General features: G+C 35.6%; 1 protein-coding gene across 1 annotated transcript in view; it reads right to left on the reverse strand.

Annotated features, from left to right (window-relative positions):
• Positions 1-1821: 1821 nt before the first annotated feature.
• Hells (helicase, lymphoid specific) overlaps positions 1822-14353 on the reverse strand; it is a 31549-nt gene continuing 19017 nt past the window's right edge. The window contains exons 13-22 of the mRNA XM_041661418.1: positions 13419-13580; positions 12615-12754; positions 12398-12536; positions 11240-11323; positions 11040-11159; positions 9356-9472; positions 8096-8255; positions 5889-5985; positions 5143-5219; positions 1822-2357 (exon numbers count right to left, since the gene is read on the reverse strand). Of these exons, the coding sequence (XP_041517352.1) occupies positions 2263-2357; positions 5143-5219; positions 5889-5985; positions 8096-8255; positions 9356-9472; positions 11040-11159; positions 11240-11323; positions 12398-12536; positions 12615-12754; positions 13419-13580 (1191 nt within the window). The 3' untranslated portion in view covers positions 1822-2262. The remainder of the gene's footprint in view (positions 2358-5142; positions 5220-5888; positions 5986-8095; positions 8256-9355; positions 9473-11039; positions 11160-11239; positions 11324-12397; positions 12537-12614; positions 12755-13418; positions 13581-14353) is intronic.

A 14353-nucleotide genomic window follows, 5' to 3' on the forward strand; every position in this document is an offset into this window, starting at 1 on the left:
AATTATGAAAAGCAATACAGCAGTAGGTAAAATATGGACATACACTGAAGAACTAAGTGTATAGCAATATGGGCAGGTCTTAAAAGTGAAAAAATAAGTTATTGGAGGTAGCACACCCTACACATTAGCAGTTTTCAGACATTTGACCTCATAACCATTCTGAAATTAATGAAAGCCCCAAATAATGCCTGCCCTTTACATGTATAGACATTATGCCTACATGTTAAGTTTGTCTATGATGTGCATGCCTGATGTCTGCAGAGGCCAAGGGGGCATCAGATCACTTGTAATTGTGGGCTGTCAACTGGGTGCTGAGAATCTAGTCCCAGTCAATTTTTTTTTTTTTTTAATGATTGCATTAAACAAGATTTAATACTTTAGAAACCAGAGCTGAAAACTTTATCTACAATATTCACTAGTCATAAAATCATGCCATACGTGTATATTCTGTAAAACTGTACTGTTTATTGGTAATGAGAAAAAGATCATATCACAGTGCTCCAAGATCTTCATGAAGGACAATCTCAAACTCAGAGATCCACCTGCTTCTGCCTCTGGTCCATTTTATTTTTTCAAATTTATTTATATCAATGTTTTGCTTGCTTGTATATGTCTCTACATCAAATGCAAGCCCAAAGAGATCAGTAGAGAGCATCAGATCCCCTGGAACTGGAGTTAGGGATATTTGTGAGCCACCTACTTCTCCAGTCCTGTTTCTATTTTCTCAATGTAATAGGGAGTAGGGTGAGGTAGGGTGAGAGGAAGGAGGTACTAAATAAAACCTGTTAAGAATAGAAGTAAAGCTATAAAATATTCACATTTTTAAGATGCTACAGGTGCTGGCAAGACAGCTCAGTGGGATAAAAGCCTTGAGTACCAAGTTTGATTTCCAGATTCTACATAAAAGGTGGAGAAAGTTGACTCCTGAAAGTTGTTCATTGACCTCTGAACCAAAGAAAACATTTTTTTTTTTTGAAGAAATAACAGTACAAAGGTTTTTACAACTTTTAGGCAACTCACCAAGTTGTGATTAATTCCATGCAGGACAACTCTACCTACTTTTATGACTGTTGAAAATCACTACTATTAAGACAAAAACACCTGCAGGTCTTATTTAACCTAAAGGTCTCTTATTTGATCAAATGCTTTTTCAAAAAGTTTTTCTTCTTTTATTTCCATTATTCTAAAGTCCTTTCATTTGAATATAGATACATATAACGTTTTCCCAAAGGACAATCAATAAATATATGATCTGGGGCTTGAAAAGCAACTCTTCAGTTGGATGGTTATTGCTCTTCCAGAAAACCTGTTTATTTCTCAGTACAAATGCCAGAAGGTTCAAAGATCTAATAACAACCACACACACACACACACAAATTTTAAAAAAGAAAGTAAATACACAGCTTGTTGAACATGTCCTCCTAGGCAGGGTATACACAAGATTTCTTGTTCACTGTCTTATAAACTTCCACCCAGAGCCTAGATTGTTTTCTTTGAGGCTGGTATGACCCTTACTTTGGCTACGTTTCTTACACACTGAGGTCTTTTCTTCACTCTAGTTGTATCTGCACTCTATTTCTATAAATTCTCTTGGTTTTTCCTTTTGATTCCTATTCTTGCTTTGAACAATGTTATCTTTCCCAAAATCTGGATTTTTATCAAGACCTTAGAATGCCTTTGAGCTTTGCTGAAATTGTTTTATGACGGTCCTTATAAAAGAATTAAGTCAGTTCAGCCAATACCATTGAATCCCAGTATCAGTTAAGCCTTGTTATTATTTTAACTAAATTACTAGTTTCCTGGCAAAATAATGTGATAAGATCATATTATAATAAACTTTTATTTGGTAAGTCATCTTACGGACTCAAAATCAACAATTTACTTCAGCAACAGAAAGTACAATTTCAATCAATCTCCCCCATCAAAACCCTGCTCCATAACTGAAGTCCAAATACCATGAATTACATAACTAAAGGGGTTGGGGGAGACACTAAACTTCCACAGGAAGACTGTATAAACTTGTCAACAGTTAAGTATATATTAGACAATATTCAAAGACCATACTCAAAAGTACAACCCAGTCCCAAAAACTACCTAAAAAATCTAAATTTAATAAGAAATTTGTACTTAATAAATCTCAGAAAATTAGCACTTCAAGTATGTAACAATACTAGTTACATTATATAAACTTATAAAATCCAAAGCCAGTAGGCAAGTTACCAGGATGGATGCAAAAGTTTTTAAAAACCATTTAGCGCTGCTTTAAAACAAACATTCTGCACTGGAATCTTCAGAATTTTCTAGTATCTTGAATATCCCTGTTTTCTCTTTAATGGGTCTTGAGGCCTTCATTTGATCTAAGAGAGAAATATTAGGATGCATACATTTTTAAAGACTTAATAAAATTTTTTAAAAATCATTTAAGAACTTTCTAATATGATGCTGAAACACAAGTCCTCTCTCCAAAATATAAAAAATCCATAGAAATGTGGGATATTCTTGCTTTTACCCATAGAACTCCCTGTAACACTGTCTTTATGACAGCTTCAAACAGCACAGAGGAAATAATATGAAGCCTCATTTTGCTGGTCCAAATCTATATATACAAGGTTATATAAACAAAACTTATTTGGTTATTTTCTCAATTTTTTAAATTTTATTTTTACTTTTCTTTCAGTGGTGTTTTGCCTGCATGTGTGTCTGTATAAGGGTGTCAAATCTTGGAGTTACAGATAGGTGTTAGCTGCCATGTGGGTGCTGGGAACTGAACTTGCTTCCTCTAAGCGCTCTGCCATCTCTCCAGCTCCATTGCTAATAATGGAGCTGGAGACAATCATGCTTAGTTTGAAAGCTGACAAAGAGGGCTAGAGAAATGCTTAGCTCTTGCAGAGTTTTAACACATACATGTCATTTCACAATCATCCATAACTCCAATTCCAAGATATGACACCCTTTTCTGACCTCTACAGGAACCAGGGATGTACCTGCCATAGACATACAAGCAGGCAAAACACTCATAAAAATAAAATTAAAAAAACAAAACTTTTTTTTAAATCAGAGAAGGAAAATACCATGAAAAACTACTTCCATCTTAGAACCAGAACAAATTTGTATCATGTTTCACAGAATTGTTTAGCATTAATATAACAAAAATATTTTTCAAAGTGAGCTCTATATGTGTGCTACACACACACAAACATCCCTCAATGTATATATATCTCTGTGTGTACAAACCTAAGAACAAAGTCAGGAGGATGCCAGGTGTCCTCTCTATCATTCTTCCCTTTATTCCCGAGACAAGGTCTATCATTGAATCTGGAACTAGTGGGAATCCAACAAGCCTGAACAATTCTCCATCCTTGCCCCTGACCTCTCATAATGAAGGTTACAGGCGCATGTATGCTGTGGGAAATGCTCTTGTATACTGTAAACTGTAAAGATTTGTCGCTCATATTGGTTTAATAAAATGCTGATTGGCCAGTAGCCAGGCGGGAAGTATGAGCAAGGCAAGCAGACTAGGAGAATTCTGGGAAGAGGAAAGGCTCGGACAGTCACCAGCCAGATGCAAAGGAAGCAAAATGAGAATCCTGCACTGAGGGGAGGTACAAGCCACATGGCTAAACACAGTCAAGAACTATGGGTTAATTTAAGTTTTAAAAGCTAGTCAATAATTCACAAGAATTGTTTTTTAAAAAAAAAAAAAAGAAAAACTATGGTGGTATATTATTTGTGTTTTAGTAAATAAAGCTTGTCTGAAGATCAGAATGCAAAGTAGCCACACTAGTCAGGCATACAGACCACACAGTGGTGGCACACCCCTTTAATCCCAGCAGCCACACTAGTTAGTCACAGAGGCTGGGTGGTGGTGGTGGACACCCTTAATCCCAGCACTAGAGAGGTATATAAAATGGAGGTGGCAGAGCTCACGGTCAGTCACAGTCTCAGTCTGAGTATTCATGTAGGCAGAATCACCCATTTCAATCTGTGGCTGAGATAAGAGCCACTTTGCTTTTCTGATCTTTAGCTTGAACTCCAGTATCTGTCTCTGGGCTTTTATTACTCAAGCTACAAAAGCCTTTCAGGCTAGAGAGATGGCTCAGTGATTAAGTATGTTCTTCCAGGACCCTGGCTCAATTCCCAACACTCACATGGTGGCTCACAACTGCCTGTAAATCCAGTTCCAGGGAATCCAAAACCCTTTTCTGCCCTTTGTGGATACCAAGCATGCAAGTAGTGCACAGAAACACATAGGAAAAATATATATACAAGTAAAATAAAGTATTTAAAGATCTTTATTGTGAGAGGGGACAGATCAGTTTAATATGTAGAAGTACTCATGGTTATAATTTCAAGACAGATGTTTGATTTTTAAGTCTTTAACAAAAGAGAAACAGCAAGGAACAGGACTTACTAAATGTTAATGTGGGAAATCTGAACAGAGACACAGAGAGAATACACAGAGTTGAAGGAGACTGAACATGTGTTGCTTTTATTGGTTAATGAATAAACTGCTTTGGACCTATAGGAGGGCAGAATAGAGGTAGGTAGGGGAAAACTAAACTGAATGCTGGGAGAAAGAAGGTGGGGTCAAGAGATGTCATGTAGCTGCCACTGGGAGCAGGCAAGCCTGAACCTTGCTGGTAAGTCACAGCCACATGGCAATACACAGATTAATAGAAATGGGTTAAATTAAGATGTAAGAGCTAATAGAACAAGAAGCTAGAGCTAATAGGCCCAGCAGTGATTTAATTAATACAATTTCTGTGTGGTTACTTTGGGAGTCTGGGCAGCTAGGAACAAACAAGTGGCCTCCCTACAACAGAAGAGGTCATGTAGTTGCCCAAGGAGTAAAATGCTGTACTGGTAAACCACAGCCTCATGGCAATACACAGATTAATAGAAAAGGGTTAATTTAAGATGTAAGAGCTAGCTAGGAATACGCCTGAGCCATTGGCCAAACAGTATTGTAAATAATGTAGTTTCTGTGTGATTTTTTTGGGTCTGGGAAGCTGGGAAATGAAAGCACAGTCTCTGTCTATAAAATGTTGTGAACAATTATGGCTGAACGTACTACACAAAGGCTTCATTACACTATTTTCTGTATGTTTTAAAGTTTTCATTACGAAAAAGACCAATACTCACCTATGAGATCACTTCGATCTAATAACAATTCTAGGTCTTCATCACTAATGACCTTCTCTCTTGATCCTTTTACTTCCCTATAAAAACAAGATCCAAATATTATCAGACTATACTCAGAACTATGCATTACATTTTTCTAAATTAAGAAATGCTGGAGGAGCTGGAGAAATGGGTCAGAGGTTAAGAGAACTGACTGATCTTCCAGAGGTCCTAAGTTCAATTCCCAACAACCACATGGTAGCTCACATCATACATGCAAGTAGAACACTTATCTACATGATATATAAATAAATCTTTAAAAGGGTAGGGGTGGAACAAGAAATGTTACAGATTAGACAGGTAACTCAGAGGTTAAGAGTACTGAATGATCTTCCAGAGGACCTGTGTACCATTCACAGCACCCACCATGTAGCTAATAACTGTCAACATTTAACTCTAGTTCCAGGGGATCCAATGCCCTCTTCTTGCTTCTGTGTATACACATACTGTAGATATACATTCAAGAAAAACATCTGTACAGATTAAATAAAAAGTTAAAAAATTTTGGCCCAACACAATGACTTAGTGGGTGAAGGTGCTTGCCACCAAACCTGATGACCTAAGCTTAACCCCCAAGACCCAAATTGCGAAAGAAGAGAACCAAGTTGTGCTTTGACCTCCACACAGGCCCACTGGCAAAAGAATTCTCTTTCTCTCCTTCCCTATATACCTAGCTATATATATTATAAAATTTAGAGAAAACTTACCTTTCATAATCTCTAGATTTTAATAATTCCATTAATTCCTTAGGATCTAAGAAATTCTTAGATTGACTTAACCCAGACTGACCACCTTTGAAATGATCTGGAAAGGGAAATAAAATCAAAACAAACAAATCAACAAATTCATACTATAAATTTCTTTGAAAGCTACAATCTATTACAAACCAGGAACGAGGCTTACAATTTGAAAGAAAATTTAACATTTACGAATTATGTTTTGTGCCATTTCATTCACGGGCCGATAACTTTCAAGAGATTTTTTTTTTCAGACTGTCATAAAAGAAGAACAATGGGAAAACCCCTTAGTTCTTGCTGGAAGTACAAATTTTTTTGGAAATTTAGAAAAGGTTTGATATTTACAAACAGATAAACACAGCCCCTCTATAAAAACTATAACATATAAACAATGATTCAAACAGCTTATTCATAATAAACACAATCTGAGAGTATTTCAAATGTCCATCAACAAGTAAATGAACTACTGAGTTTAATAAAATTGCTCTAATATATAACATACAGATGAATCTCAAAATATAACAAAACAGAAAAACAGCACAGCTAAACAGTGGAAAACTATTTATTTTGTCACACTGTGCCCAAAACCAAAACAGTATGCGTCAAAGAAGCATGGGGAATGACTGAAAAGGATACAATGAACTTTCTGGAGTTGTATGTTTGTCACAATCATTAAATTGCACACTTAACATTTATGTATTTTATCATATGTATATACTGCATTTCAATAAGTCTGTATTTTTATATTCCTTAATATTTTAAAATTAGTATCTTCAAATACTACAAACAGACTTAAGAATACATAATCATAGATAAAATTTATGTAAACTAAAACTAGGTTCAACATTTAATAATTATAATTTTATCAGATTTCTTAACACAGGTTAAAAATTTTTGAAAGACAAGGCTCATTTTACTCACTCTGAAATTTTTAACTACAGCCTAAATTTTCTACCAAGTCAAATTAATTTTATCTCAAATCTAACCTGCTTTTCCATCAAAACCAGGTATGAAGGCCAACAAGTTTGATGATCTGAATTAAATGCCTGAAACCCATGTAAAGGTAGGACAGAAACAATTCTAAAATTATCCTCTGACCACTATACTTGTGAGTGCATACACCCATATATATACAACTATACATAAACACAAAATAATAAAGACTATGAAGTTAAAAAATAGCAATGAGCCAGTATGTGCAGGCAGAAAACTATTATAAAAAATTGAAATCCTAAGCTCAATTTTTCCTTAGGTAGCCACTGTACTACTTAATAAAATTTTATGTTACATGAGTAAAAATAGAACTATCCTTGGACAGACAGTGGTGGTACACACCTTTAATCTTTCCTAGCACTTGAGAGGCAGAGGCAGGTAGATCTCTTAGTTTAAGCCTGGTACATATAAGTGAATTCCAGCACAGTCAGTCAGGGATACACAGAGAAACACTGTCTTGAAACACTCCAAAAAAAAAAAAAAAGTATCCCTAGAAACCTTGGGAAATAAGACATTAAGCTCCTCACTCATTTTCCCCTTCCAAAGAATATATGCTACATTAAATGGAATTTGATATTACTATTATGAAATACCATTGGCATCTAATATTCATTATCTTGAAAGGTCTTAAGTTTTAAAGGTTTTGGTAAACAAATGCAAAGCATTATGTTAAGTTTTATATGACAGATTTGAGGACATTATACCAATGAACTCCCAAAGGTTCATTATTCTTGACCCTTTCCCTTAATAGTTATCTAATCCCTGAGTCTCTGTCTATGAACAGCAACTCAATGTATGCTGTCAGCAGCTCCAAATCCCCTATCGCACATTTAAATCCTGTGTCATCAAGCTGTATTAATTTTCTTTAGAAAGTAACAAAAATGGAAATTCTTAACACAAAAAAAACATCACTTACATGTAATGTTACCTGTAATAGCACTTAGAGGACAGGAGAGATGGCTCACGTTTAGAGCACTGTCTACTTTTACAGGGGACCTGGTTTCAGTTCCCAGCACCTACATAGAGGCTCACAACCATCTATACCTTCAGGTTCAGGTGAGTCAACACCCTTGTCTGGTATCCCTAAGCATTAAGCTTGCACATGGGGGACAGACATACATGCAGGCAATATACATATACACAAAAATAATAAAATTATTATAAACAAGTTTAAAATCATTTACTTTTATGGATGATAAGCTTCTCCAGTTTTCTCTTAGCAGCTGCTCTTTCCACAATTTTCTGATCAATAGTATTTGCAGTGACAAGGCGATATACAACAACTGGCTTTGTCTGACCAATCCTATGACATCTATCTTGGGCCTGAAGATCAGACTGGGGATTCTTAAAGTTGAAAAGAAAGGTACAGTTAGCAGAATCATGTTAAAATTAACTTAAACTTGTGGGGCCAGCACTATGGAAGCAGAGGCAGGTGGATCTCTGAGTTCAAGGCCAGCCTGAGTGAGTTCCAGGACAGCCAGAGATAAAGAGAATTTGTCTTAAAAAAACTTAAAAATAAAAATGTAAACTTATGAAATCTTGGTAAAACAGTCAAGTACATGATGATAAACTTTGAAGTGATTTTTAGATGCACTTTAAATTCCAGAATGACTGCATCAGTTACCACTCATACAGAACAGGTGTACAAATTTCTATGTAAATGCTCCCACAGGTTACAGAGAGATGGCTCAATGGGGAAAACCTAACCACCTCAGTTTAATCCTCAGGTATAGTGGTATAGTATTTGTGTTTAAATAAATAAAGCTTCCCTGAAATCAGAAAGCAAAGCAGCCACAAGTCAGCCTTACAGGCCAAGGAGTGGTGGTGCATTCTTTTAATCCCAGGACTTGGGAGGCAGAGCCAGAAGGAGCTCTGTGAATTCAAGGTCACCCTGGACTAAGATTGAATCTGTCTAAAAGAGAAGCAGAGCTCAGTATGTTGAACCCCAATATCTGTCTCTGGGACTTTATTATTCAGGCTACAGGATTCACATGGTGAACTAACTCCTGTATGTCATCCTCTGATAGCTACTTGTCTTTCTCTCTCTTACTTACTGACTTATATACACACACACTGAATGTGTTTCAAAAAAAATTTTTTTAAAGATTTATTTATTATGTATACAGTGTTCTGTCTGTCTGTATGCTTACTGGCAAGAAGAGGGCCCCAGATCTCATTACAGATGGCTGTGAGCCACCATGTGGTTACTGGGAATTGAACTCAGGACCTCTGGAAGAGCAGTCAGTGCTCTTAACCTCTGAGCCATCTCTCCAGCCCTCAAAATTATTTAATACTCACTCTGAAAGTATCTTATTTTTATAGGCAGAAAATTTGATGAAAAATTCCTACCTGCAAATAGGCATTTAAATACAATTGTAATATATGTAATAAAGGATAAAAACTTCAGAACAGAAATATAGTCAGCATATTGCTATACTTCTTACCCAATCACTGTCATAAATGATAACCGTATCCGCCGCTGTCAAATTAATGCCCAAACCACCAGCTCGTGTACTCACTAAGAAAAGAAAAACATCTGGATCCATGTTGAAACTGTATATCTAAAAGCAAAAGGAACATAAACATAAGCCATTAAAATAAAAAAAAAAAAAACTTTAAAACTGACTGGGGTGGAAAGCATTAATTTTAAATACCACTGTCTTTTTCAACAAAACTAGGAAACAATTATAATAACTAATAAAACCTCTGCATGTATAAACTTTACTTTTCAAGCACTTATACTATGCATGATATTTTTATTTTGTTAAAGCTATATGTCATACTCAGTAACAAAAGAAGTAAAAACAGTGAAAAAGATGGCTCAGCCAGTAAAGTACCTGCAAGATGATTTGAGTTCAGATCCCTGGCACCTATGAAAGTGTCACTAACGACAGAGCTGGTGAAAGAAACATTTAAATGGCAGAGACAGGCTTTACCAGCCTGAGAGCCTAGTTAATTAATGAGCTCTATGCTCAATTGTTGTCTTGGTGCATGCATATGTGCAAACCCACACAATCAACATATACATAAAACAACACAAACACACAAATAATGGAAACAGTATAAGAAATGAGATAGATAGTATGGAAAAAATTTTGCTCATGTCACTCAAAAACATAACATACTTTGCTTCATGTTAAGTAACTCTTATCCTAAACCATGTAAAAGTCAACGAAGAATATATAATTTAAATGCACAAGGACAGATAGATAGTCATGCACGGTGGTTCACACTTATAATTACAGCAGTCGGAAGGCTAAGGCTAAGTGCTCCAATATGAGCCACACTCTAGTTCAAAGCTGGCCAGGACCAAACACTGCAATTATGTCACACAAAACATTGCCCAGCAAAAAGGCTCCAGGGTAAAGGCTCTTGTCTCCAAACTTGACAACAAGAGGTCAATCCCTGTTACCCACATGACAGAAAACACAAAGAAATGCTTTAAAAATAGAGGTTGGAGATAGTGTAGTGAGTAAGAATGCTTATTTCTCTCCCAATGGCTGGGATTCAGGTCCCAGAGCTTATATAACCTCTTCTAGGATTCACAGGCACCAAATCTTAAAAAAAAAAAAAAAAAAAACAAACCTAGCCAGGCATTACAGGCTCATGCCTCTACTCTAAGCACTCGGGTGCCCAAGGCAGGTGACTCTGAGTTTGAGGCCAGTCTGGTCTACAGAGTTTCAGGATAGCCAGAGCTACACATAGAAACCCTATTTCAAAAAACAAACAAACAACAACAACAAAAATAAGGGAATTGCTGAATAGATGCAATGGACTGATGTATCTCTGATGATAAAAAAGCAGCAATGGTTAATGGCAGGTTCTAGATGGAATAATAGTAGTCAACTACGTCCTTCTAACTGCCACACACTTAAAATTTTCATGCTAAAAGTTGAAAAATGGGATAAAAATCAGAAAGCAATGCCTTATTATCTACAGTAGTGCTTAAGTAGGACATTATATATCTAAGACTGTGCCAGAAAATTACATGTATATGAGACTCAAAACTAAGATCTATTAGTACTAAATGAAAATGCTTATCTTTGATCCTATCACAGGGATTTTAGTCATATTAATTCAAAGATGACGACAGAAGTTACAAAGATAACTTCATGTGTATGGACTTACATTTTTTTCTCTTTCTGAATAAGACATGGACCCATCAAGTCTGCTAAATGTGAAGTTTCTAAGATGACAATAATCCATCAAGATGTCCAACATGCTTGTCATTTGTGAAAAAACCAGCACCTGAAATTTAAATACATCTTAATGTCTATACTGACTCATGAAAAACTAAATGGTTAAAATTCTTATCAGAAATACCCAACCTTGTGACCTCTTTTTTTAAGTTCTGGCAGCATTCGATCCAAAATTAAGAACTTCCCAGAATTTGTTACCAATTCTTCATCAATCTTAAAAGTAGACAAGAAAAAGGAAGAAAATTGTTACTATAATGACCAATCATTTGCCATTTTAATAGTTCACTTCTTTCTTGAGACATGGTCACCTTGACTAGCCTGACTCTCAGAAATTCACGTGCCTCTCTCTCAAGTGGTAGGTGAATTGTGATTAAAGGCATGTGCTATAATACCCAGGGACCTTAATAGTTCAATTTTAATGACAAGTGACTATTTGGTCGTTTTAAACTGAAAGTTACTTTCCAAGAAAAAAAAAAAAGACTCTAAAGGGGGAAAATAAACAGTAACTGACTAAATTATTAAAGTCTAATTGTGAACTTATCAATGAAATATAACACTTTGTATAGCCAGGTATGGTGGCACATATCCGTAATCCAAGCACTTAGGGGACAGAAGCAGGAGGATTGAAATCCAAGGTTAGGCTCAGTTATATAGAAGAAGGCTTGAGGCCAGTCTCAGTTAAAAAATAAAAACTGGACAGAAATCCCAACAAGCCAGCCCTTCAATGTTACACACAAAGCTGTCCTGACTTTCCATAGGTGTGCTGTGGTATACACACAACACACATATGGTAATAAGTAATTTGTAAAGGAAATACTTTGTAGCTAGAGATCTCCCTTAGCAATTAAAAGAATATTTACTACTCTTCCAGTTCCCAGCACTTTCTAGGCTGTTCATAACCACCTATAATTCCAGTCTCAGAGGTTCCGATCCCTTCTGGCCTCCTCAAGCACATGTGCACAAAGCCACCCACAAACACACAGGCATACACATATAACTACAATATAAACATAAGCCAGGCAAGGTGGTACATGCCTTGAATCCCAGCACAGGCAAGCAAATACAGACAGCATAAATCTCTTGTGCATTTTAGGCCAGCCTATACTAGTACAGAGCGAGTTCCCTGGCTACAAAGTTAAAACCCTATCTCAAAAAAGGCAAAAAAAAAAAAAAAAAAAAATCAATAAATTAATGAAACAAACAGCACAGTATTTAATCTATCAAAAAATGTTTTGCTTCAATATAAAAACACAGAAAATAAAAACTGAATTATTAAATGATATTTACCTTAAACTCTTGTGTGACTGGGTCTATAGGGTATTCAATCATATATGGATGATTGCAGCACTTACGAAGCAGCATCATTATATTCTGCAGCTTCAGATTAACTTCAGATTCTATAGGGATATTAACAGCCACAATACTCCTACAAAAACACAGCATATAAGTATGACAAAGGTAAAAAATACAATTTAAATACCTAAATTTGTCTTTAAAAGCTTACCTTTCTCTTTTTACATCTGGCTGTATCTGACTTATTAGTTTTTCTAATTCACTAGGAAATTCATCTGTTTCCCTGTAATTTATTAATTTTCTACTTCGCCGTTTTGGTCTTCCAGTAGGACTTAGCTCAATTGTTTCCTTCTAAAGAGAATACATAAAAAGCCACCTGTTTAAAAACTGCTGAAGCTCTAAATATGAATAAAGTATGTTTTTATGTATACCTGATAATCATACACCCCATTGCAACTTTTACTACGGTATATGTTCTATGGAAATTTCAAATACTCTCAAATCCTCTTGGTTACTGACACCTCTTTAGAAAAGGAAAAACAGTTGAGGGGAGTTCGCCTAATCAATAAGCCTTTAGAAAAGTGATTCTCAAAGATCCTGTGGTTGCAAAATGAACTCTAAGAGTGGGAGTTGGTAGGATATAGGAGGATAATTGTGGTCAATGTACATGATATACTTGAATGAAAATGTCCTTATAAAACCCATTACTGCATATAATAAATATGTCTCTCCAAGAACATTCTCTAGATGATGATTAGTCTGACTTTTTGTCATCAAACCCACGCTACTGCACATTTAGATATGCACAGTTTGAACAAGTACTTCCAATGATCACAAAACAAACGAAACACAGATGATCACTTAAAGTGTAGGAGGACTCTATATAACATAAAGTACCTTCTACTTTGAGCCTATTGACCCACAAAGTCCTGAAAATAGGTGAGGAGACAAAAAAACTGAAATCAGTCATGAAATTAAGTCACCTCATTTACAGTTACTTCAAAACAACTATTACCTCACAAGATCCAAACATGTTTGCAATTGTGCGGTTCACAATAGCTTTATAGAAGATCTCTTGTTTGTTAGAAAGTGGTGCATAAACAACTACTTCTCGCTTAGGAGGGACTTCAAGAGCAACATCAGACTTCAGTCTTCTCAGTAGAAATGGAGTTAAAATCTAAATTTAAATATAAACAAATAAGTGAGCATTAATTATTGTTGTTCCCCACACCAGAACACTGAGCCAACATAAACCCTTTCTTTCTCTTGAATATCTCCTTGAGATTTCCTCTTCCTAAAGTATCTCCTTGAGATTTCCCCATACTAGACTAGCACTTGATAACTTATAAACACATATATACTCAAAGACACCATTACAAGCTTACACAAATAGTTGACTATGGTTGCTCATGCTGTAAATCTAGCACTCCAGTGGCAGAAGCAGGAAGATTATGAGTCAGAGGCCAACCTGATCTACAGAAAAACCTTGTCTCAAGGAAGAGAAAAAAAAGTCTACACAAATATATGTACAGAAAAAATAATTACAACATATATGCCAGTAAGTTACTTGGAGCATACATTAGAAACCATTGTTGAGAAATGGGTTTTAAAACATATAATTCACAAAATACAAGAAATCCAGACATCTGAGTATCTTTGGTATGGTAATGAGATTAATCCCAGGTTTCTATAAACAAAACCAATTAGTTTAATTTAAATTAATTTTTTTCAATTTAATTTTGGCAGATATATAAATTCTTCCTGGAGAACAACTGCCTGTTTTTACAGAGCCTATGTAATATGGTGGGGAAATGGCTCAATGGTAGAACGCTTGTCTGGGACACACTACCAAAATAAAGGCAACAGGTGATATAAAATTTAGATCAAAGAGTCTGTTTATAAAAAACAAGCCCTTTAACCCAGAAATCTCTCCTATGAAAACAGGAAACA

This window comes from Microtus oregoni, unplaced genomic scaffold (assembly GCF_018167655.1).
Source record: "Microtus oregoni isolate MIOR12 unplaced genomic scaffold, Mior012 000012F_ref0000307, whole genome shotgun sequence".
Taxonomy (NCBI): domain Eukaryota; kingdom Metazoa; phylum Chordata; class Mammalia; order Rodentia; family Cricetidae; genus Microtus; species Microtus oregoni.